The sequence below is a fragment of the Manacus vitellinus genome, unplaced genomic scaffold (genome assembly GCF_001715985.3).
Source record: "Manacus vitellinus isolate BGI_N305 unplaced genomic scaffold, ASM171598v3 scaffold_8_pilon, whole genome shotgun sequence".
Classification (NCBI taxonomy): Eukaryota; Metazoa; Chordata; class Aves; order Passeriformes; family Pipridae; genus Manacus; species Manacus vitellinus.
In genome coordinates, this window is record NW_021940864.1 from 3,863,965 (window position 1) to 3,888,575 (window position 24,611).

Consider the following 24,611-nt stretch of genomic DNA (forward strand, 5'->3'; position numbering starts at 1 on the left):
GCTCTTGTATTGGGAAAGGCAGCAAACAGCAGATGCCTGTCCACATTCCACCTGCGGTCACAATTTTGTAGATCTCTATCAGAGGTCAAAATAAACCAGTATATGGGCTATATAGAGCCCCCTCCTCTCCCTGACATCACTTTTCCAGGCCGAAGTGTCCCAGACTACTCAGTGCTTCCCTGTGTGGAAGTCAGATTACCACAGATGTGATCCTTGTTCCACTTGTCTGAATCTTCTCCTGTTCTGCTACACCGTGTTAGGGATGAGAGGAGCAGAACTGCACAGAATACTCAAGTGTAGGAAGAGCCATGATACAGAAAACATCATGGCAGTGTTTTCTGTTTCGTTCTCTACCCTTTGAAGTGCTGCTCTCACCGTCAGTGAGCATTCAGCTCATGCTTACATGAAACTGTTTATCCGTCCCCCAAGATCATCTTTCTGTGTAGTAACAGGAAGATGAACTTGTGTCTGCTCACAGCCTGTCTTTTTATATGCAAAATGAGAACTGCATTTCACTCTGTAAATTGCTTTGCATTTATTTGCCCTCAATTCTTTATCCCATTCTATTCTCTCAGGTCAATAAAATCATTTTGAAATTCCTCAGTCAGTTCCTGCCTTCACTACCCAGACTAACTTGGTAACTCACATCACTACTCATGCTCTTTTCCACAGCATTTAGGGATACCTTCGACAGCCTTGCTCCCACCACATGTCCCTGCAGAACTCCAACACTGACCTCCCTCCACTGCAAAAATACACCATTTTCTCCTACCTACCATTTCCTGCCTTTTAACCAATCTTTCATCCATACTGATTTCTTCCCTCTTGACCCATATGACTCTTTATTGTCTCTTTGGTGAGACACTGTTGAAAGCCTGTTGGAAATCCAAGTAGGCTATATCAACTGGGTTTATGAGCCATTTGTAGTGGATCTCAGTCTTGTTTGTATTATCTTTTGTTGATCTCAATTCTGGATAATAAAATTAAATTAATGGGCATCATTCTAAATTCCTTCCTTTTGATATTTAATACCAGTGTAGCCCCACAAGTGGCTAGTAATTGCTGAAGTGCCTAGTGATCTCTTCTCTTCACAGCCTTCAGCTGTATTTCATGATAAAAGGGACTAGAGAAATTTTATGGCAAAGCTTCATATCTCGCCCAAACCAGCAGAATAATTCTGGACAAGAGCTATACAGCAGTGACTTCAGCTTCTTTTCAGAGCTATTCCAGCTCTGCAACTGATCTTTCAAGCAAGCAAATTCCTCATCAGATTCCTCCACAGCATGTCCCTACCAGTGCACCATACCTTTAACTTTTTCCACATCAGGAATCATCTGCAAACTGTATTATGCGGAGATTGTGAGTTTTTTAGAGACTTACAGAATAGAATTACAGAGTCTGATTACCCATGATCCAATAAGGGACCATCAGGCAGATTTTATTCAAGTGTCGCTCTTCCAGTAACTGGAGTGAGTAAAGGAGTTGGTCTTTTTGCATTATTAATGCATGAAGCACATACAAAGGGGTCAAAAGTTGGAGCTGCATTGTTGCAGCATGTATATCTCCTTCCCTTTTCAGCTCATGATGAGTTTCAGTAGCAGAGGGGAAAACAGCCAGCCTTCCAGATTTTTTTTCAACGTTATCTGAAGACACTTACTTTAGCAAATGTCCTGTATCCTTCCAGAATGGGTCTGTAGCCTGTACATCGACACAAGTTCCCTGCATTGCCAGAGCAAAAGGTTAAACATTTAGCACCATTTGGCTACGAACTTCTCTTCTTTTAGATAATTTCATTGTTTCTCACTAAAGATTGTCAAATATAGATAAAGTTAATGAAAAAACTGGGAGGGAAAAAATTTCATTAGTAAACCTGCAACAATCCTACCTAACTTTTTGTTGAAATTTTAAATTGAAATTCATTTAGAACAAATTCAATCTGCCTTATTCAGTACTCATTTATCTCAATTGTGTGAGCCTTATCAGTGTGATAACAATATTCCCTCTCCTGAATTACACAGAGTTTGCTTTCTCCTGCATCATCATTCCTCTTGGATCATTTCTGGAGGCACAGTAATGACTCTAACTTCAGCAATAACAACAGCCTCTCAGATGATTTACACAGTTGGTTTCTGCCCCACTCCCATCATGTATATTGCTGTCTTGGTCCTTTACTTGAGGTTGCCTGGCCCAGATGTTCTCCATCACCTCTGCAGGCTCTTGTCACAGCAATGAATAAGCAAGCCTCTCAGAGACAGGCCACCTTTTGTTCTGTATTAATATTAGTGGGTTCCTAATCCAAGACTGAGGCCACTTGCCCCTGCTTATGGGCAAAGAATGAGGTTCTGTGAGATCTTTTACAGGTCATTTTTTTTCACTTCATAGCACCTACCCAGTCCCCTAGTGGAAAAGCTAGTTCTTAACCTCATAACAATCAGCTATTTTTAATAAAATACATTAAATAAAGGTGCACCTCCATCCCATTTGGTGAAGTAGATGTAATAAAAGCAGAACAGGTCGCATCCCTGCAGGGTTTATGAGTATTACCTTGGAAAGCATCTTCAATGTCTTCCATTTTGGGCTCAGGGTTGTTCCGAAGCAATGTATACATGGACATGACAATGCCTGGAGTGCAAAAGCCACATTGGGAACCATGACTTTTTGCTATCCTCTCCTGAGAAAAAGTAAAAACAACCATTAGCCCGTAATATCATGATGACATCAGTGCTGTGCTTGTTTCTGTAACATCTCTGCTAAAAAGAACACTCATTCTCACCAGGGGAGATAAGATTATCACCAGATGTTATCTGATGAGATGGTCAATCAATCTGTGAAGCAGACTTCAAATTAAAAGACAGCATGAAAAGTCTGTACCTAGGCTTTGAACACACACTGTAACTGAAGGCGACTAGAAGCCTCCAGTGAGATCAGGAGCTCTTCAGATTTACCATGCTAGGAATGTTGGGACTACCTGAGTCTGAGTTTCAAAGCTTGGAATCTTCATGGAAAGTAGGAAAAAGAAGACAAACAAACAAAGGTCAGACTAGTTGCCATCCATTGATGCATATCTAACTTATTTTTCACTTTGTTGTTTACTGTCTTAGATAGATATTGGCACAAGTCCTACCCACTGTGCAAACTGAGATGAATCACAGTTTACATTAAGGGGGCAGGATCTCTGACAAAGCTGAGGTAAGGCTGCATTATAACACTGTGCTAGAAAAACAGGGCTTCACATTCCTGTCACACCTCCACAACAAGAATATTTTGAGATTACAGAAACTTTGCTGAAGTAAACTTTACTTCACTACCACAGGAAAGGTTCCTAACTATGTAGGATGAGAAACTAAGGTCATTCATGGAAGGCCATAGGAGAGTCAAAACCCCTCTCAGATTTCCTAGCTCCAAGTCACTATATTGGCTTTCCCTGCAACGTCAGTCTCCCCAGTCCAGGATGTGAACCAAATGCTGCCACGTAGCCCTAGAACAAAAGCATCAGCAATTCAGCCAGGATAGCACCAGTTAACTTGCTAGGGGCACAACAGAGCTGCAGCATTGACCCAGGGTGATGATTCTGGCACTCAGACATCCCTCCAAGTAGGGACTACTCATGTGGAAAGCCAATCTCTTGGCTTTAACATTACAATGGAGGTCTCAACACTCTGTAACAGAAGTAATTATCCTAGGAAAACATGGATAGAGGATTTAAAGTTACCAGGATTAATAGCTTACCTGGGCTGGGTGCAACCTGGATTTTGTGTTTCCTATGCCTTCAACAGTAGTTACAGCTACATGATGCAGGGCACAGACAGGGAAGAGGCAAGCATTGGCAGTATGGTGGCTAAAATAATAAATTAAGGTCATTTCATTTGACAGTGCTGCTCAACAAAGGAAAAAGAGAACAGGAGGAATGAAGAGTGCTTAGACACTATAGCAGTGGGCACAATAAGAGAACTTAAATAGATGTGCTACAAGTATTAGTTACAAGCCAAATCCTACACACCTAGTCATCCAAAGTTCTCATCAACTTCGCTTGAAGGTTAAACTGAGCATGCACCATATGATTTAACCTAGAAATAACAACTATAAACATCCCTGTTGCACATTAAGCTACACAACCAATATAAGTAATATATAGGGGCAGACTACAAATGCCAAGATGTTATACAGCTGGCCACTTGCCAGGTTAATCAAGAGTACAGAGTTCTTGGCCTTTTACCTAGAAAGCTGTTTCTAGAGGGTACACATAGGGGAAAAGTCTAGACTGAAGGTAAAACAGAATAATGTGGCCAAAACTCTTATAAGAACTAGGTACTTCATCTCATTTCTATCAAGACAGAATAATGACCCTAATATCCTATTTATTGCCACACTATTAAGCAGAACCACTAAGTTAGATGATCCAATCTCCAAGTATTATTCCAAATATATCAAAGATTTCAGTGCTTTCTATTCCCCACAGTAAATATAAACTGGAGCCTGTCTCTCTGCCTCATCCTCTCTCCCTATTCCCCTTTTTGTTTGATGCCAATGCTTCACCTTTTGATTAATTAAAGTGAGAACAGGAGGAAAGTTTATTTCTCAGGAAATAATTCTGACAGTTACAAGTAGAGAAAAAAGTTAATATCTGCTGGCATACAGAAAACAGATTATTGTAGTAATACAATAACAATAAAGATTTTATCACAGTAATCATTTTTTGGATCATCATAGGAAAAAGCTACATTATACTGCAAGAGTATTTCTGAAATGGGAAAAGGCAGATAAGACTATGTGCTAGAATCTGTGCAGATATTGCAGAGCACAACGAAATAGTTCTGTGCAATGCTTTAAGAAAAAATACCTTCTTGTCTTAGCCTTCTGAGTTTATGTTCTGAAAGTGAAAAGTACTGTTTTGGCAGAAATATTAATTATATAAGTTTTTTAAAAGAAAAAAACAAAACAAAACAAAAGAATATCATTTCTGGAATGTCAAGAACCTGGATCTGTTTGCAGTTCAAATTGCAAAGGATACAGAATTTTCTTCTGAAAGGGATCATACTTGGATATCATAACAGTGCAGGCACCACATCCACCTTCTCCACAGCCTAGTTTGGTTCCACACAGGCCCACTGAGAGTACAGGAATTAAGGAAAACATGAAAAGTGTTCACAGAAACCTGCTCAAGTTGTCCATCAAGGCTGAACAACAAGTTCGTGCTGGAAACCAAGCACTCATTTTTATTGCTTAATAATTTGACATAAGCAAAGTTTCAAATGCTGGCATGTGAGCTTTGAGATCAACACCCAAAGCCCTAATAAGGAGGCAGCCCACGTTCCAACAGACTCTTAGAATAAACTAAAAAAAAAAGCTGAGCTTCAACAGTTCCCACTTTCCATTACTCAGAGAAAGAAATGACATAAGGGAGACAAAGCACTCAGTAATTGCTGAGCAGGAGCTGTTCAGGCATGCAGCCACATCCCTGAGCTGAATGGTGACATCTCCTCCAGCACCTCTGACTGGTGCTTGTCGACTTCTTCCCACACCTGAGGAAGTGGGGTGACTGTCCTGGTGACTCCCAGGATCTTACTTGAACTGCTCCTGAACTATCTGCATCTCAAGACTCATATTTTGGCCACCCAACCTTCTCTCTTGACCCCATCTAGAATCACTTGCCAAATTCCTAGGGACAAAACCAGCCAAGCACACTTCCCAGGAGTCTGGTTCCCATAAAACCATAGGAGGTAGACACTGAGAGCCAGAACTGGTGGAGATGCACACAACCTCTGCAAAGACACTTGGGACCTCACAAAGCAGATGGACTGGCCTAAGCAGATTCCTCTGCTACGTGATGGGAACCCCATGGGAACCCCTGCCTCTGAGCTTGCCTCCTAGGGTCATCTGATAAACAAGCCACAGAACTGTCATTTATTGGATATTAGCTATCCAATAACATCCTCTGCTGCAGAGCTCATGTCTATACTTTACAATCAGGCATTAGATCAAATGTTCTGCAAAGGGGTTCCGAAGAAAATTCCTTGAGTCACTTTTGCTTTGGGTTCCTTCACTCACTAGAAGGTAATTAGAAGGTGTTACTTATTGCAAAGAGGACTGGACAATGCTGAGATATTTTGATGGGGAAAAAACCAGTTGATTTCATTGGTAATGGACACGTGCCTGTTTTGAGATTATCAATTTAGGCCTGTGATAAAACAACAGGAACTGTGATAGAGGGAACTCAAATCACCTTCACTTCCACTGCAAAGATTCTAGAACTGAGTATTTTCAAAGAATCATAAAAATTATAGAATAATTTCGGTTAGAAAAGATGTTTAAGATCACCAAGTCCAACCATTAACCTAACACTGCCAAGTCCTCTACTAAATCTCATCCCTAAGTGCCTCATCTGCTTTTCATACAATCATGTGCCTGCTTGAGCAGAAATACAGCTTTCCTGTGTTATCCAATGTTTTTCTTGACAACAGTGCTAACCTGCCTCAATAAAACATGTTTCTGGAAGTATTTGTCTGTCCCTAACCAGACATGTACAAAATGAGTTCCCCAGAATGCTCATGCAGAAGATAAGTAGGTTTTGAAGAGCTGAGATTATCCCTTTCCAAAGTTATTTGCATTAGATATCAACAAGTTTAGGTACAAAAGGCCTAGTGGTAAGAAAGGCACACAGGCACAAGAGTTATGCCACTTATAGTTCCTCTTGACCTTTATCCACACGAGGTACAGTCAGATCAATAGGGCTGTTGATAGTTCTGTTGGAAATCCCAAAGAGGAGTGTGATTCATGCCCTCATACTTCCTTCAGATCCCAGACAAATAGAACACAGCAGCAGGGTGAAATAAGTATGCATGACTTTTTCAAGTAATACACCAGCACAGATATGAACAGTTTGGCACATGTACACACCCAGCTGGCCAGACAAAAACTCAGAAAACATGGAATGACACTACCTACAGAACCAGACCTAGTGTAGCCAGCCTGGTCACCACAGTAATAGCTACTCAGCTTCTGAAGCTGTTCTGACTCACGTGTTGACCAGCTTCAAACAGGAGTGAAACGTGACTTCCTGCATCTGCTCATGTAAACATGCCCATGGTACACGGTGGTACATCTGAGCTTGCCTCCCAGGGTCATCTGATAAACAAGCCACAGAACTGTCATTTACTGGATATTAGCTATCCAGTAACATCCAAATTAATGGATGAAACAGCAAGGATTTCAAGTGGTTGTGATGTTTTGGTCAGAAAATTCTTTGCAATTTGTGTGGAACAGAACTAAATTTCCTTCAATTTTATTGTAATCTCAATATTGCTTCCTTTCCATCATATTCCAGTTCCTAGACATTCTGAGAGTTTTTCCTTCAAAGAATTAATAAAGTATTTGAAGTATATTATTTAAAATTTGCTATAGTTTATGCTAGGAATATCAGTTGTAATCTCTGCCAGGAAGAAACACCAGACCATGCAGACCACTCTCTCTTATACTCTGTGTAAAAGCTCTGCCTAGCACTCAAGTGACAGACACAACAGTAAACAATCATGAAATGCTGTAAGCATTTAAAGCCTTCTGCAGTTTCTTCTAACACTGGATACATTTTCTTCGTAGATAAGTTAGCAGAGTTGTTTCTGGGTCCACATCTTTTTCCACCACCTGCAAGAAGCAAAAGGTACCGTTATACACAGAAGGTTTTACAACACAGATATTTAGTTGGAATGAGAAAGTCTGGTCTTTCTGTAACTGCTTTTCCAAATTAGGGAGTAAAATCACTGATTAATTCAGCAACGTTGGTCATGTATCCAGACACAATATTTCCTTGAATTTATTGTGTATATGCGTTACATAGGTCAGAGTTTTTCAGCCATGGCACACTGAGGCAAATCCAAAAAAAGCTTTCATCAAAAATGGCAAACAGAGTTAGTAGAGAGGAAAGAACTGTGTTTGGTACTCAAGTTTTGGATTCCTGACATTTCCCCAAATGGTGTCTCATCTTTACTGACTATGCATGGCTGAACTCAGTCCCTTCTTCTTACTGATAGAAGAGACAGAAAAAATGAGCAGATAAACAGAATGACAGAAGCAGCAGCAGTAACAGACTTTGCAGAGAAAAAAAAGCAACACCGAAAATTCTGTGACCACACAGGTGCTGCAGGATGGGCAGCAAGTACCAAACCTCTTGAAGTTTCTCTTTCTTCCTTTCTAATCCTAAATCAACCATGTTGCATTCATAGGCATCCTAAATGTGGGAATACAGAATTCCAAGCAAGGAGAAATTTTCTCTGCACATTTTGAGCCAGCTCCATCCTATTAGTAAACAATGCTATTAGGGGGTATCCATTAGACATTTTATCCATTTTATCCATTTTATCCATTAGATATTTTACTTCAACCTCTGCCCAATGGTCAGAAACTAAAGTTCTGCCCTTGCCTCCAAATGGCCACAGAGCTTGTCTCCCCCTTTTTCTGTTGTTAATAAAGTGTCAAGAAACTTTTCCAAATTCACTGTGTGCCAGAATGTAATCATGTGTTCTTAGCTATTATGTTATGCAAGTCCTAAGTACAATAGTGACAGTTTATTTAAATTAATCACTCCCAGTTTGAAGGGCAAATTGAAACAGAGGTCATTTGTGCAAGTTGGTTTGTTTTTTGCTTTTTTACTGATAAGAAACCTTCACAACCCTCTGTACTGTTTCACTTTTATGCTTTTGACACGTGACAGGGTTATTCTAAAGAGACAAGGTTCATACTTCCTATTTGAGTCCACCTTTTTAGAACCATCCAATAAAATTGCTGCTACAAAACACAACCGGTCATTTTTTGCACATCTCACTCCTGCATTGAGGATAATGTAAATATCTTTCCTTGAAAAGAAAACAGAGTTCATTCTTCTATTTTGGGAATGTCACACTGCACATCATGCAGCACTCATGGTTGCTATTAAGAGTTCCCTCACCTTCTGGATGCATAGAAACAAATAAGAGCACGCAGCGGCTCTGGTGTGGCCATCTGGTTCAGAGTAAGGCCACACATCCCTCTGCAGCAGTTTGGCAAACAAACAGACACGAGTAGATAATTCCAAAAACCCCTGTGACCAGAAGTGGACAAATGGCCCTTCAGAGCCATTTCACGGGCCAAGAGCCTTCCCTGGCAACTCCCACTGTCACTGCCAACCTGAGTTTCTTCCTTGTGCCTGTGCCAGTGGGCATTGCAAACCCTTCCAAAGCAGCTTCCCAGACAGCCGGCCACAGAGAAAAAGCTTCAGAATAGCTAAAGACTATTGAGATTATTTTATGTTTAGACCAAAGAAAATGTCTCAAGAGGTTTTCTTGAAAGAATCCAAGATGCAGTCTGTCAATTAAAGGTTTGGTCCACTGGTTTCTTTTCAGGAAGTGACAAATTAATGTCAGGTCTAAACCTTCATTCTTCATTTAACCACTCAGCTCCATGCACTTTTAGTGAAGTACTTCAGCATGTGGAAAGCCCCAAATTCAAACCTTTGCTCAATTTTATCAGAAGTGATTCCCACTATGCAGAAGACCATGTCCCAGACAATCCACACCCTTACTCTGTTCAAACCAACAGCCCTGGATTGCTACTTCAGTCACTTCAAACTTCTCCACTGTAGCTGTATATCTGCAATACTGGCAGAGACTAGTAATCAGAGGGAGATAAGAGGTAAGAGTTTGGAGGACATTCTGCATTAACATAAATCTCAAACATCAGAGAGCAAGGAGTCATTTCTTTTCACTCAGATTCCTGGTGGGAGGATGCTTGTTTATGAGTCTCTCTTGCTGGGCACAAAGTAAGAACTTGTTGCTGTTCCTGACTTTTTTTCATTGTCATTTATACAGGTTTGTCCTCCAGCATATCATTCCTCCAGTGGTTTGTTGCAATCACCTGCTGTGATTTGTTCTTAAAATATTTTAAAACTCTGTGGGTGGGGATAACATCTCTTGTCTGATGCCCAGTACAATATGATTCACAGCTCAGTATCACAATTCGTGCTCACCTCCCTCAGTGCCCTTGTACAGAAAGAAACTGAATTATATCCATTGCATTCAGTGGTTTAGGATCAGACTACACAGATACTGCAGTTAAAGAAATATTTCTCTTTTGATCAGTTACTGTTTTTTAGTGTTTGGTGCTTTGTTTTATTTTAGGGGTTTTTTTTTAAATCAAATGTCATATTGCAGGTATATCAGGTTGTTGGCTACATTTTGGCAGACTCAAAATTGGATTTTACTGCACGCAGTAGTTTAATTATTAATGAAATTCAGAAAGAAACTTTACTGGAAGTGTTAGGATGGCATTGACACTCAAAGGACTCTCAACAACTTTGCTCTGCTGTGTTTGTATTATGTGTCTATTTGTCTACTGATTCTAGGAATCTGAAATACTCAGACCCACCTCAGCTGGGAGTCCAGCCCGGCCCTACAGTTATTCAAGTTTTTAAGTACTACGTGGAACAGGTTCTGAAGCAGTACTCTACACTTTTAGAGCCCATGGGCTACTCCGGAGAGAGAGATGTTGAACTGACTTCCCCGTAGTTTCATGTACATCTCAAGAAATATTTTGTTTTCCAGTTTCTCTACTTGCCTTTTTCTAATTCAGATAACTTTGCCTTTGCAACATAAAGCATCATATTTAAATTGTTATTCCCAGAAAGTTAAAAAAAGATGTTTCAATTTAAAAGAACAGTAGCTGAACAAGGTAAATAGAGGAATAGAAAGAAAGAGAAAAAAGAACCTTTCCTAGTTTACCAAGCACGCTTTCCATCAGCTAGGGTCTTTCAGTGAGAAACAGATGCTTTCCTGAAGGACAATCTCCCATTCAATCACTAGTCCCTAGTCACTCAGTAAGTTGCAAGAAGAGAAAGTGAAAGGTTTAAACCAGACTGCCACACAACAAGTCAGACTAGTCAACTGTAAAGGACCTTAAAATCTGTGAATGTGTTGTTCCTGGAGTCAATGAGAGATTTCAAATTCATTTACTAGGAAAAAGGGCTAGAACACAGATGAACAAACTGAATATAACCACACAGTGTAAGTCTGCTATTGGTCATGAGAACATTTTGTTCTGCTTTAAACCAGCACACTGAAAACTTGTAATTCACTGTTTATGTAGAACCCAGAGGGTCCCAAAGCTCATCCCAAAAAACTCCTGTATTTTAGCCGATCCCATCTGCAATCTACAGAATTTTGGGAGAGCTCTAATGTGGCTTCCAGCATAGATCCCCTCTTAGCATTCAGAATAGAAATAGAAATATTGACTACATGTTTGAACTAAAATTACATGCTACATATGCATGAGGCAGATTTGTCAGATGAGGAAAACAAAATTGCCACTATTAGCTTTAAATTGAGCGTGTTGTTTTCCATTATAGTCTAGGCATACTACTAAGATAACTTTGAGTTAGTTATGTGCCAATCTTTATGCCTAGTGAAGTAAACAGGTGCTTAAAATAAACAGTCCTGAATGTGGAATATGCTCAGCTGTTCCAAGGAGACTTTTTTTTGACAACCGTATAGACTGGGCTAATGCAAGAAAGAAGAATTTGCTACTATCCAAGTTCCTATCTTACAAACCACCTCTTATCACAGTGTTTTGTACTATGACAGAATATCAGCAGCCCATTAGCAATGTCAAGCTGTCATGAATTCACACAGCACTAATCTTTCCCACTGGCCATGCTATCACATTCTTTGCGCTGAATTAACTGGAACATTTAGTCAGGGCTCCAGAAGGATAGAGCCATATCCTAACGTAGAATCATAGAATATCTTGAGTTGGAAGAGACTCACAATGATCATCAAAGTTCAACTCCTGGCCCTGCACAGGACAGCCCCAACAATCATACCATGTGTCTGAGAGCATGATCCAAATACTTCTTGAATTCAGACAGGCTTGGTGCTGTGACCACTTCCATGAGGAGCTTGCTCCCATACCCAACCACACTCTGGGTAAAGAACCTTTTCCTAATATCTGTCCTAAGCCTCCTTGACACAGCTTCATGCTGTTCTCTCAAATCCTGTCACTGGTCACCACAGAAAAGAGATCAGTGCCTGCCCCTCAGATTCTCCTCTTGCTACCTGCCCAGGCATTTCCCACCACTCCTTCCATCAGAAAACCTCTCATGTGCACAAATATCCCAACAAATTCCATATTCATTGCCACAGATCAGATTGCCCCATGAGTCTGATTCTTTCTCTTAAATCTGCATTTGGTGGGGTTATAACTCAAACCACTTCAGCAGCACACCCAAAAAGGGAATAGAAAAGAAAATGCCATTGGAGGCTCTGGGTAGAGCAAGTGGAACCTGCTCCTTTGATAGCACTGCAAGTCCCATGAGCCAGTAGGGAAGGATGCAGAAAGAGCTTTGACATGTTAAATGGGTTGGTACCATTGGTAGTATTAGTCGTCCACTGGTGATTTTTTTTTTTAGCCAAACGGCCAAGATCACACTGTGACAAACCCCTCCACACATGCACATGGTCAGCTCTGACGTGTGGCTTTTGTAAACAGGAACAGCAGTTCCATAAAAATTGCTGAAATGCACCAAGGGCAATGTCATTCACAGCATGTTCATTAGCTGTAGGACTCAGCAAGAACAGACAGAAGGTACAAAACAAACAGGTTGTTTTCTTCTGCTGGCCTTCATAATGTAGATTGCTCTTTCTCCCCTTCTCTCCTCCACCCCACACAAATAAAAAAGAGTCTCACAGGACCATCTCTGTGCTTTGACTAATAGAGGTTTTCATATGTTAGCCAACAGTTTTCTCCAGGAGAAGGGGTTTTCTACCAATTTACGCAGAGCAACACTCTTGTAATGCCTCAGCACCAACTAGTGCTGAAGCAACACCTGTAAATGTATATAGGAATTTGTTCATAAAGACTTCATTTGAACTTTAGCTGGTCTGGCACCGGAACTACAATTCTCTTTCATTAGAGCATACCAGAAAAAGAAAACCAGACAGGACACTTGGCCTGTATCAAAGTCCAGATTGCCTGAAACACTTGCAGCAACCTCCTACTCCAAGAACCAAAGAGCTCCCAGTTCACTGTTTAAAAATTGGGGTTCACAGAGGAGGGATCTCACTAAAACTTCACCGAGCAAGAACACAACAAGTTAATGGTGTGCCACCTTTGCTCACCACAGCAGAAAATTCATCAGATGGTATTCACAGATCACCCTGTGCCACAATCTCGACTACCAGGCTCAATTAGCTAATCATGATTTCTTGGAGCTTATGTTTTCACCTCTCTCTAGAAACAGAGAATGGCTAATATATCAATTAATGTTGACATATGAACCACTACTGATCTGTGTGAGGAGAGCTTCAGTTGTCATCCTTTATAAAACCTCAGAACCAAGGCTGTGCTCTACATCAGTATTACATTCAAGAGCTCTATGACTAATTTATAATCTATACTATATAAACTTCATTCTTCAGTAAACTATTGATACTTCAATAAAACAAAACATTGATATCAAATGCACTAGTAACTTGGAATCCAGTTTGGGATCCAAATTCATAACTAAAACCCCTAATTGTAGCAACAATCTCATTCACATTTACACTTGATTAAACTAGCATGAAAGATCAACAAAAGCAAAACTGATAGTAATCCTGTGCCAGTCTGTATTTCAGGGCACAGAGCTTTTTAGCCAACTGAGAGTATTGTGCGATCGATCCCTCAAGGGATTAAAAAATTAATTGTCTAGCCCAAACTTAGTGCAGCACGTGATTTACCCCTAAGCAGTGCACAGGGAAGGTCCACAAACTCTTGGCTCCACACTGGAGTGGATATGCAACCCTCTCATCTTTCCAGGTTTCCCAGCTGGAAGCTGCTTTAGCACAAGTTTCCCTGCCCAAGTATCTAGGCAAGGGGAACGTGATGGACCAAGATTAGCACCGAACTGAGCTCAGAAACAGAACTAACTTGGTACTCACAGTTCAAAGAAAGAGACAGGTTTGACATGTTACAAGGTTTTGAACTGTCAAGGCAAAATGATAGCCAGAGAAGGTCCAAACTGAGAAAGGGGGCTCTGGGACAAACTGTTAAAATGTGTCCATCATGTGCAAGAACCACCCCACCCTCCTGTGAGACACAGTCACTCTTAGATTATTGTCAGCAGTTGACCTAGGAATCAGTATCAGTTAATGGACTTTGATTTTTAAGAGTTTTCTAGCTTCTTAAATGGAAATGGAATAAACAGTTTACTAAATTCCTTTCAAAAACCAAGTGTCAGAATTACTTGCTGAATATATGAATTGTAAGGATGTTACATTTGCCAGATCTCCTGTAATTGCTGAAATTATTTCTAGTAGAAATGCCTATATTAAGCAGTGCACCCTTATTTAAAAGTAGTTACCTAAAAATTGCGGTAAATTATTGCCAACAAATCTAAAATGTAAAAGGAACATTATATAGTTATGCTACTCTCTGAACAATTCACAAGGTAAAGTCAAAGATAAAAAGCCACTTAGCAAAGCAATACATAGTTTTCACAATTAATATTTAAAAGCCATGGCATATGTGCTGGTATTAGAAAACTTCAGAGGAGGAAAAAGATGACTAGAAAAGTAAGTAATCGAGCCACAATCCAGGAGCAAGCTGGACAGAAAGCTGGAATTTTCCTTACCTTTTTACCATTCACAAAGAAAACAAGTTCGTCCACTGCCTCGCTTGGAGCCATCCTGTACACCTTCCAAAATTCACTCAGATAGGGCCACAGACCACCCTTCTGAGAGCAGCCCTACACCCCACAGCACAGTGAGCACCAGCGACACGACAGGTAATATGAGTCTGCCTCAAGAATGTTTGACTTTATTTCTACATCAGTGCCCTGTGAAACCCCACATTATATAAGAGCCACCGAAGAGGCGTGCCAGCTGCCTTTGGTTGGTGCTTCTGCAGCCCTAATGACAGAAAAGGAGCTGGAACAAGCAGAGTGACCCACCCCCTTTTATATAGTAATAGATCACAATTCCACTGCATTCCCTTTAGATTACACTGCCAGGCTTGGGGCACTGCAACGAACTCTCAGTATTTTGCAATACAATGCAAACTTCAGGGGAGGAAGGGGGGAGGTTCTCCCAACTATCCCTCACCAAATATTGGTATTCCCCACACAGTAATCTCTAAAGACAGCACCTGCTTATTTAGAAAACTCCTTGATACATGCACATCTGCTAGTAGACTGACTGCAAGACTATTTCACTAGTCTTCCTTACAGTTTTAAAGCTACAGTACCCTCCACCTGTGAGGATATTATTTAAACAGAAATGTGTTGTCCAGATAAAAGCAATTCTAGAAAACTGATACCCTGATCCAGCGCCTCAGAAGAGGTGTTGGGCTAAGACCATAATGTTTTCACTGGGCTCTTAAAGCATTTAGGCTTACCTTTTCTGGTTGGATCATCACATCCCAGTTCTTAGGTGCATGTTGCCAGCAAAACACAGAGGAAAGACAAAAATTTTTTTACTTCCCATCCCTTGGTGATGGTTTCTTCTGACTTCTCCATTACATAACTGCACATTTTGCATTAAGTCTTCCTGTCTTTTCTTCCAAAGTTGTTGCAGAATCATCCACAGGCCCCTACAAGACGTGCATTGTTTTCATGAACAAGACACATAAATCCCTAGTTCCAGTTTAATATTCCGCCACAAACCAGCACAATTCCAAAGTCTCATGGAAGTTTCCTAACACTATTTGCTCCATTCTGATTCTTGTGATTTTGCTTTCCTTTTTCAGTTTCAATTAGTTTCAATTATTTTTTTTATTATTATTTCTTTTAAATCCCCGGGGAAAACACTATATCGAAGTCTTCCTCCCAGGAATCTCTCTGAACAATTCAAAAAACAACAAAACCTAATTAAATTACAATTTTCAGAAACAGTCTTTCCTTCAGAATTTTGTAAATATGTCACAGTGACTACAATACATATTTTATTTTTACCAGCTTTTATCTTCTGATTTATTTATTTCCCAGTCCAACCCCTAGAAAAGCTATTTTATAACAAGTGTCAAACACTATTCCTGCATTTCTTTACAGGCATTCAGTTTGCTGAAAGTATAGTTCACAGCAAATTTATGCTTAACACCAGCTGCTTTAATCTACATTTGCAGCAAAGTTGTGCATAGCTGAGCCAGTGCTGACACCTATTGTCTGGCACCTCCCACTTTGCAGTATAAGAGTATTAGAAAAATGACACTTTTCTCCCAGTAATCTTCAGCTCTCTTGCTTTACATCTACGTGCAAATTTACACAAGCATTACCTCCATGTAGTATCATCAATCTTGAAATTAGTGTACACAAGGTTAGTGCTCATTAATAGTTTTGTAATATTTTAAATAACAATTATTACTCATAACCACAAGTAACATGTTACAGCAATCTTAAAGCAACTAGCCATTACAGCATTAACACCAAAATCAAACGTGTTTAGTTTCCTAATCTGTGTTTTCCATAATGCATGGCGTAGTTCTTAGGCCTAAAGAACACTTGTAATCAGGTAATCTCTTCTTTAAGGAAGCCCACGTTCAAATTTTAGCCCTGCCTTGATGATAACCTTATAGCTAAACTATCCCTATCTGCTAAATCAGTAAATAGCACCTTATGATATTCCATCGCAAGGTTTGTTTTTGATCCAACAAACTACTATATACACAATATAAAAATAAAGATAAATACAACCATGATAATGACCTCTGTATGTAGATTACATGGTAATATAAAACTTCAGACCTCATCTCAACAGAGTCACTGACCACAAAACACCAAATTCACTGATTCTCTCAGCAGTCTGACAGGATAGTCCATTATTATACACATTTCAAAGGCAGAGAACCAAAACACCTAGAACAGGAATTTTCCAAGTACTCTAAATAACTCTGGAGCATGAGAGCTTGTGCTATTGAAATCTCATGGTCATTTTTTGAAATCCCACCCCAAACAGGACAGAGGATTGCCAGAAATCCCAGAGAGGAAAGTGAAAGCTAAAAAACAAAATGAACCACACCAAAACAAACAAACAAAAACAACAACAAAAAAATAACCCAACACTCAGCGTAGAACTGAGGGTTAGCTGCCTTAAGTGAGCTAAAATGTAAAACTTTCTTCAATCAAGCACAATCTAGTTATGAAACAAAATATTCTGACTTACCAGTCAGATAAATTCTATCAGGTTTCCCATTTTAGAGAGCATCCCATTGCCCATTCATAACTCTGAGATGGGAGTGTTTTAGAGGCTCAACATTCTTTGCAGTCTCACTCTCTCACTAAAAAGCTCAGAAAGCAGTTGATATTAGTCAGGAATATATATTATATTTTTTAAAAAAACAGCTGGCTTTTCTCATTCTGACTGGTTAGTCCTGGAGACCTGTTACAATCATAATAATAATCTGTTCTGTAGATGATCATTATACAGCTCAATAAATACAGTGAAATTTACAGAAACACCATTCCTGCCCAAGGAGTTTACTGCCAAAACTAGGTAAATGCATGGAAGAACAATGGGAAAACAATGCTAGAGGTAATAAAGGAGAAGATTTAAAACAAACAGAAGTGAGAAGTTTTGTTGCTTTATTCTCATGTTCCTCTTCCAGGAAATAGGAGAGAAGAAAGTACAGGTGGTTCTGAAGAGGATTGTGTGAAGGTATTTATGAGGAGCTGTTCGTAAAGCAAATAGGAAAGAAATCAAAGTCCCAAGTCAGTGCTTTAGTGCAGTACCCCATGTATCAAGTTTCCAGAGCTGGCACACTTGCTCTGTGTCCCTCTCTAATAGCTGGACTACTACACATTTATTTTGTAGCCACTGTTGCTGAAACATGTGGACAGCATCTTTCCACTGAAGTGGAAACAACCTGTTTGCTTTAGTTTTGGCAATTCCTCTTCTGTTGTCACATATATCCTTTGTGGAAGCAGGCACTGGACACTCTTTTCAAGGATCTCAAGAGATCTCCACCTGCCAAAATCGGGGTCAGCTATGAGGGCATACCAGGTTAATTAGAGCTGTACATACCATAGACTACTTTTTAAAGATTACTTTTTAGAGCATAAACTACTGGTGGCTGTGTTGTTTTATTGTGAGTGTTCTCTGTATGAGTTTTAAAAAAATAAGATCACACAATATTGATTACAGTTTGAATATGAAGGCAGAGTGTGTTGCCTGAGGGTGTCAGTTCTTCTCTTTGGCCTCATCTATTGACCGCTGTTGAAGTCAGGCTCCTGAAATAAGTGGACCTTTTATCTTACTGGATAGGGACGTTCATACTTTATAGGCAGTCTCCAGAGAGAGCTCAAAGAAACAAAACCCTTTTGGGATCCTAATACAGTCAGTAAACGTAATACTTTGCAATAACAAAATTAACCACCACCACCACCAAAAAAACCCCCAAAAAAACCAAAAAAACCCCCAACAAACAACAACAAAAAAAACCCAAATAAACCACAAACAAACAAACAAACAAAAATTAAAAAAAAAACCAACTTCCACATAACATTGCCATGTGAGTATGAAAGTAAGGTATTGCACATTTTTTCAAAGGAATTTCTCAGAAATATAAAATAAAAAAATCATGTTCACGCACTTTCTTATGAGATGTGTAAGTTCATTTCTGGTTACAGACATAGGTTTGAGAAAGATCATCACAACAAAGCAAATATAAACTGGATTTCCTCATTTAAGTTTGTGAGCTCATTATTCATGAATCACTAATCATTCAGTGTTCAGCTTCTAATTGTATGAATATGGTCTAATTGTATGGATTTATTTCACAAATTATGATCTCTTCACCTGCTTTTGAAGATGGGTGGAGTTTAATTATAGTTCTTTTCCTAGTCCTACCACCTGGCTTCCTCTGAGAGCAAGAAATGAACAAAGTTAATTCAGCCTTGTCTTGAGGAGTACTAGTTGTCACTATTCTTCACAACAAGACTTGTTTCAGTTCATTCAGTTTTTCTTTCATTGTCTAGTTCTGGTGGCAAACAAAGGATATTTCAAATATTTGACCTTGAAAAGGAACTTCTTTTCAAGCAGGCTTGTTGATATATGTTCCTTGCCTTCAGCAGCACCTAATTTGACACCCAGTTGTCTTTTACCTTGCTTCCAGAGGATTGTGCTAGAGAAACTTCAGACACCTGCCCTGATAATCTAACTGAATAAAATCAGTAAGGTATTTTAGTCTTTCTTCTTCATCTTTCTTTCTCTTCATCTGTTGACATTTTAGGAGTATCTTTTGTGTTTAGACCTCTCCCCCAGAAGGAAGTAGAGTCCACTTGCAAAGACTGGCTGCTGTCCCTGTCACAGGTGGAAGTATTGTCTCCAGTGGGTGTTTCAAGGAGAAAAGGAGAAGAAAGTAGCTGCAACAATCACACAGGGCATTTCATTCTTTTGAACAGCTGCTAAAACACCACCCCTCTGTCATCAAATAATACCATATTACAAAATCCCTGAGCAGGCAAGTAGGAGCTTCTGGACCAGTTTAAATAAGTAAAAGCTAGTTCCCAGACCATACCCACACGTGGCTAATTTTCCACTGCTTTTCTTCACAAAAAAGAGGCTCTATGCAGAGGTCTGCATTGCATGTTTTGTTCTGCCCTTCCAAAGGTATGAATTAATTTCACTTGGGAGATGGTTAAATCTAGTTTTCTCTTGTCTGTACGCCAGATGCAGTCCTTGTTGAAATTCTGATACCAGCTCTATGATGTAAATTTTTATTTCGTATACTGTCCTAAACCTCTCTGGACATCTGCATAAGTCCTCTGGCTGCCCTGTGTATCTCACTGCTAATCACTTTCTCATTTTAGAATGCATTATTTTGGTGGACAGTTTATTCAAAATACAAGAAATCCTCCACAGCTGCTTTTGCTAACAAAAAGACCAGAAAATTTTCCTGAATCAACTGACCATTTGACTGTTCTACCTAGGAGGGCTTTGCATGCCAAAACCTTGTGAGAGATCTCCAACTATGTATGTCTGTGTAAGAAAAAGACTGCCTCTCTCCACAGCCCCTGCCTAAACAGAGACCTGTGCCTGGTACTGTGATTTCCTTCTAGCTCCCAACTAGCTTCTACCATTAAGACCACTTATCTAGACTGGACAAGTGAGGCAAGCCAGTCCCACAGAAACTTTCAGAAGAGCTTTGTTATTAACATAATGCAGGAGAGCAGATGCCATCATCCTCACTGAAACAGGCTGGTTGTCTCAAATTGCAGCCACCGTGGTCAGCTTGTATCCCCCAGACTGTCTTGATTTCTCTTCAAAACAAACTTACTCTAAACAATTTTCCACCAAGCAATAGCAACAGACAGTAAACGTCAGGCAGGAAAGAAAAAGACATTTCTGGCTCAAGAGCAATTGCTGTAGAGCCAGCATGAATCTTTTAAGGTGAAAATTAGAACAGCCATAAACATTACAGCCATAACATTAAGGAACAGCCTTCCAGAAGAAGGTGCATGAAAGAAAGATGAACTGCTTTCAAAATGAAACCTGAGCAGCCTACAAACTGGATAATTTGTTATGCACATATTGCAGAAGTTGAAATTTAAATTAATTCAAGTCCTGTGTTTCCCCTTCAATCCTATCTGATGTCCAAAGGACAGATTTTCTTAAGTCGTGTTCCTGATACCCTACAGTCTCAACCTGAAATGAAAGAGTCTTCACAGTGCCAGATTTAGTTCATTAAGAATGGACAGGGAAGCAAGCTGAAATATGTAGAAAACCTGGAATGATGTACATCTTAAACATGTCTTTGAATCCCTGGCTACTCAGAAGATATATTTTTAATTACCTGGATTATTTTCAAACAGAAGTACCTCACAGTCAGACTCACTGTTTTCAGTGATAGGCTTTATGCCTAAGTATGAACCTTTAAAGGCACTGAATGGAATCTTACACCATCATTCCTGACGCTTTCCAATTCATGAAGAACAAGTTACTTCTACTTTTCAAACATTTGCTTGGAAACCAGTTAAAAGAGAGATTAATATATTCCCCCATCGTGCTTATGCAAATATTTGCATGATGAACTTGCATATCCCAAGTATTTCTGATCATTTACCATGGTTGCCCTTTGTACCACCTGATGACAAATAGCACAAAGTTTTCATTGGACTCATTTCCCTTTTTAATAAAAAATGGTTTCCCCCACTGTTATTTTATATCCTATATTATTTTATATCTGAGAATGAAAGACAGAGCTGATAGTTTTCATGGGCTGGCAGGAGGTTACTTTCAGAATTCAAGCAGGCATTGTGAGGTTGAGATATTTACCAACAAATTAATTACAGAGCTGTTGCAATAAAACCCCGAGCGTGACTAATGAAGACACCTAACTAGAGTAAAGATGTACCTGTACTTTCTGAAGAATGTTGTTAATCTATCTTGATGTAAACATGATTAACAACCTTGTTAAATTAAGATTATAAGATGGGCTTTAACCAAATAGCTTCAAAAAATAATTGAGAAAAATGGTGAAAGACTAAGATAAAGATGTATATATAGAGAAATTTTTAAAGTTGCTTTTCCAAGGACAAGGTGTGTCCTAATGGTTAAAAAGCTTGGGACTGTAGAAATTGGTAACAGACTGCTAGTTGTTTTCTGCTCTGTTATCTCTATTGCTAGCAATACAGGAATGTCCAATCACACCTCTGTCTGACTTCTGCTGAGTAAACCTGTGATTTCTTTGCAATGGTGCTTCAGTGATCCTGCCAGGAGATAAATTAGATCTAGAAAAAGCAACTCAACTTACGTGGATAAAGGAGCCAACATTACTCACTTTATTAAAAACATTTAAAAAACTTCTATTCCCTTGAACAAAGTATAAGCTATTCTATATAAACAGAAACAGTGGAGTGGAATTTGGAACTTCAAATCCATCTCCCCTTGAAGACTATAATGGTTCTTCCAATCCTAATTGGATTGCATACACAAAAGCTTTGACTTTTCTGTCCCAGAGGAGCTGCAGCAGTGGTCCTATAACATTACAGGGTTTATCACCACAACAGAATACTTGCAATATGAGGGAGATATTTCAGTTTCTGTGTCATAAAGCTTGTAATCTACAACAAAAGCCTCTGAAGAAGAAAAAAAATAGGCTAAGACAGCCTAGAGGAAAGACCTAGTTCTTTTCTTACTATTTTTATGATGGTAATTACTGCAGCAGATAATAGCTTATAGAAGGGACTAGTGTGGAGCCTGTAACATGCAACCTCCTGCATATTCTATGTCTTACAGAATGTTAAGCATAAAAATGCAAACAATAACTAGCACTGAAAGCTGAAATATTACTATTGTCATCTGAATTACCCTCTTTTTTTTCCATCATCGTGCATCACAGCTGTGCATGGCAGAAGATCAGATCTATCACATCTTTATTTTAAGGAATTTATGTGTTGCACTGGTCAGTGAATATCTGCATGCGTACGTAGATTTTACTTGTTTACATTTAACATTTAATCTCCTTAGTTTGGAAGGTTACTATTGTCAGCCACTTTATGGTGATGGTGAACAAGGATGAAGAACAAGGCCCCAGTCTTTTAGTCTCTTCACCAGTTCAGAGCACAGAATCAGTCTCTGCTCCAGCACTTCCACTTTATGCAGAGCAGCTGCAGACCAGGGGAAGAACCAAAAACTAGCAAAAGACCCATAAGATCAAGGAGAGGCAGCCATTAAGAGACATGATGATTATTACTTTAGAAACAGTAAAGAGAGATGGTAGACAGGTTTTCACTAGATTTTGTTCCAGAAGCTATATTTTATTCTTCAAAGGCAGGTTCCATTTCTTATACTTGCCTCTTCCTTTATGAGACGCTGACCTTAACCAGGCTGGCCTTCAACCCCCACTTTGATCCATCTATTGGAGTCATGCATTGAGTAGTCTCCACTTTTCTATGAATAGAATCAATATTTGGGGGGAAAAAAAATTGTAATTTTGTATCTACCTTTTATATTCTTTAGAGTGTACAAAACCACTCTTATAAAAGGAACATTCTTAGAAAACCAGCCTTTTTATACAATACATTTCTCAATTCCATTTGGATAAAAAAGCTAGTATGAGTTTCTTATCTTACAAAAGAAATTATTGCAGTACAAAAGCTGGACAACCTGACCAAACAGCAGGACAAACACTGATGACAACAAGGGAAATTTTCAAGAGTACTCAGTACTGAGCTCATTTCTCACAACACTCAGTGGGAGAGAAGTCAAATAAACATCCAATTCTTTCTGAACAATTCCACCTAGTGAGAAACCACCCACTGCTTTCACTGACACTAGAATCTGAACTCAGAACCTGTACCCTGTTGACTGAAACAAAACGTGCACGTATCTCTATTTTGTTTTCAGTTCCCAGGACTGTTGCCCCAAAAAAATCATGCAAAGTCAAAGTAAGATCAATTAAGCAAATGTAAACACATTACACTGTTTTCCCACACTGACCTGAAAGGCATAAAACCAACATGAGCTGGAAGAACAACAAAAGTGCTACCAATTTTCCTGGAAGGGTGTTTTGTTTCGTTCTCTGAATAAGGATCAACTATAGAGTAGCTTATTCCACAGTGCATAATAGAGTGAATTTCCAGGGGCAGGACAATTTAGAGAGTTCAAAGCATATTCTGTTATCACAAGTCCAGTATGTCCGTTATATCTTATTTGGGTAAAGATTTGTAGTGAGTACAGCCTTTCAACTCAAGTAATGTTTCGGTCTCCTACAGTATAAACTGGATGGTTTAACTTATAGTTATTAATATCTGTTCTTTGTATCTCAGGAAAATCTGTTTAGCACAAGAAATTGATTTTACAGTAAAACAACTAATAAAAAAATACACAGAAACAAAGTAAGTACCCACCCACTTTGGGGCACCATTGATGACCTCCTTGATTTCATTAGATATTTTCTCATGCTTTGAGTTTTTCAGGTCTCCTACCCTGACTGGTGTTCATGTCAGCATTCCTTGTAAGAAAAAGGTATAATCGTCCCTGATCCCTTACCTACATTGACGTCAGAAGTTTGGATGCAGAAACGTGACACAATGTTCAGGATAAACTAAAGGGAAAAAAAATTTAAGAACTGTCATGGTCAGGGTCTGCTAATCTGTGGAAAGCCTGACTCAGCAACAGCTTAGCAAAAAGCAAGCCCCTATTGGGCGAGGAGAGGGAGAGGATCCCAGAGCTGGTCAGCTGGGGAGGTCAGCGACAGGACTGCAGGGAAGGTCAAGGGCCTGCCAGACAGTTCCTGGGCCCTGTTCCCAGGAAGGGCAGACAGGAATGGAGAGTGGGGCAGCAGCAGGGTATTTTTTCTGCCTGTCCTGCTCTGGCCACTCCACAGCCTTCAGCAGGACACCAGCAGTGGGATATGGCTTACCATCCACTGCTGGCATCTCCTCCAGGCTAAGACTTAGTAGAGACCAGGTTAAATGCAGTGAACCTTCTCACAAGAGAGAAAGGTTCACAAGAGAGAAAGGTTCACAAGAGAAAGAGGATCTGCAGAAAAACCCCAGACATACCACTGCTTCTATAACTGGTAATGGTGAGCAAGGACAAACACTCTATGGAGCTTTGGTGGCCCTGCCCCTGCCTGAGCCTGTGGCACATCATCTAGTCACTACTCTTTCAGAC

At 39.6% G+C, this 24,611-nt stretch overlaps 1 protein-coding gene across 1 annotated transcript in view; it reads right to left on the reverse strand.

Annotated features, from left to right (window-relative positions):
• XDH (xanthine dehydrogenase) overlaps nucleotides 1–14,882 on the reverse strand; it is a 53,723-nt gene extending 38,841 nt beyond the window's left edge. Inside the window, exons 1-6 of the mRNA XM_029965025.1 lie at nucleotides 14,633–14,882; nucleotides 7,584–7,641; nucleotides 5,012–5,108; nucleotides 3,730–3,838; nucleotides 2,545–2,671; nucleotides 1,658–1,719 (exon numbers count right to left, since the gene is read on the reverse strand). Coding sequence (XP_029820885.1) covers nucleotides 1,658–1,719; nucleotides 2,545–2,671; nucleotides 3,730–3,838; nucleotides 5,012–5,108; nucleotides 7,584–7,641; nucleotides 14,633–14,686 — 507 coding nt within the window. The 5' untranslated portion in view covers nucleotides 14,687–14,882. The remainder of the gene's footprint in view (nucleotides 1–1,657; nucleotides 1,720–2,544; nucleotides 2,672–3,729; nucleotides 3,839–5,011; nucleotides 5,109–7,583; nucleotides 7,642–14,632) is intronic.
• Between the last annotated feature and the right edge of the window lie 9,729 nt (nucleotides 14,883–24,611).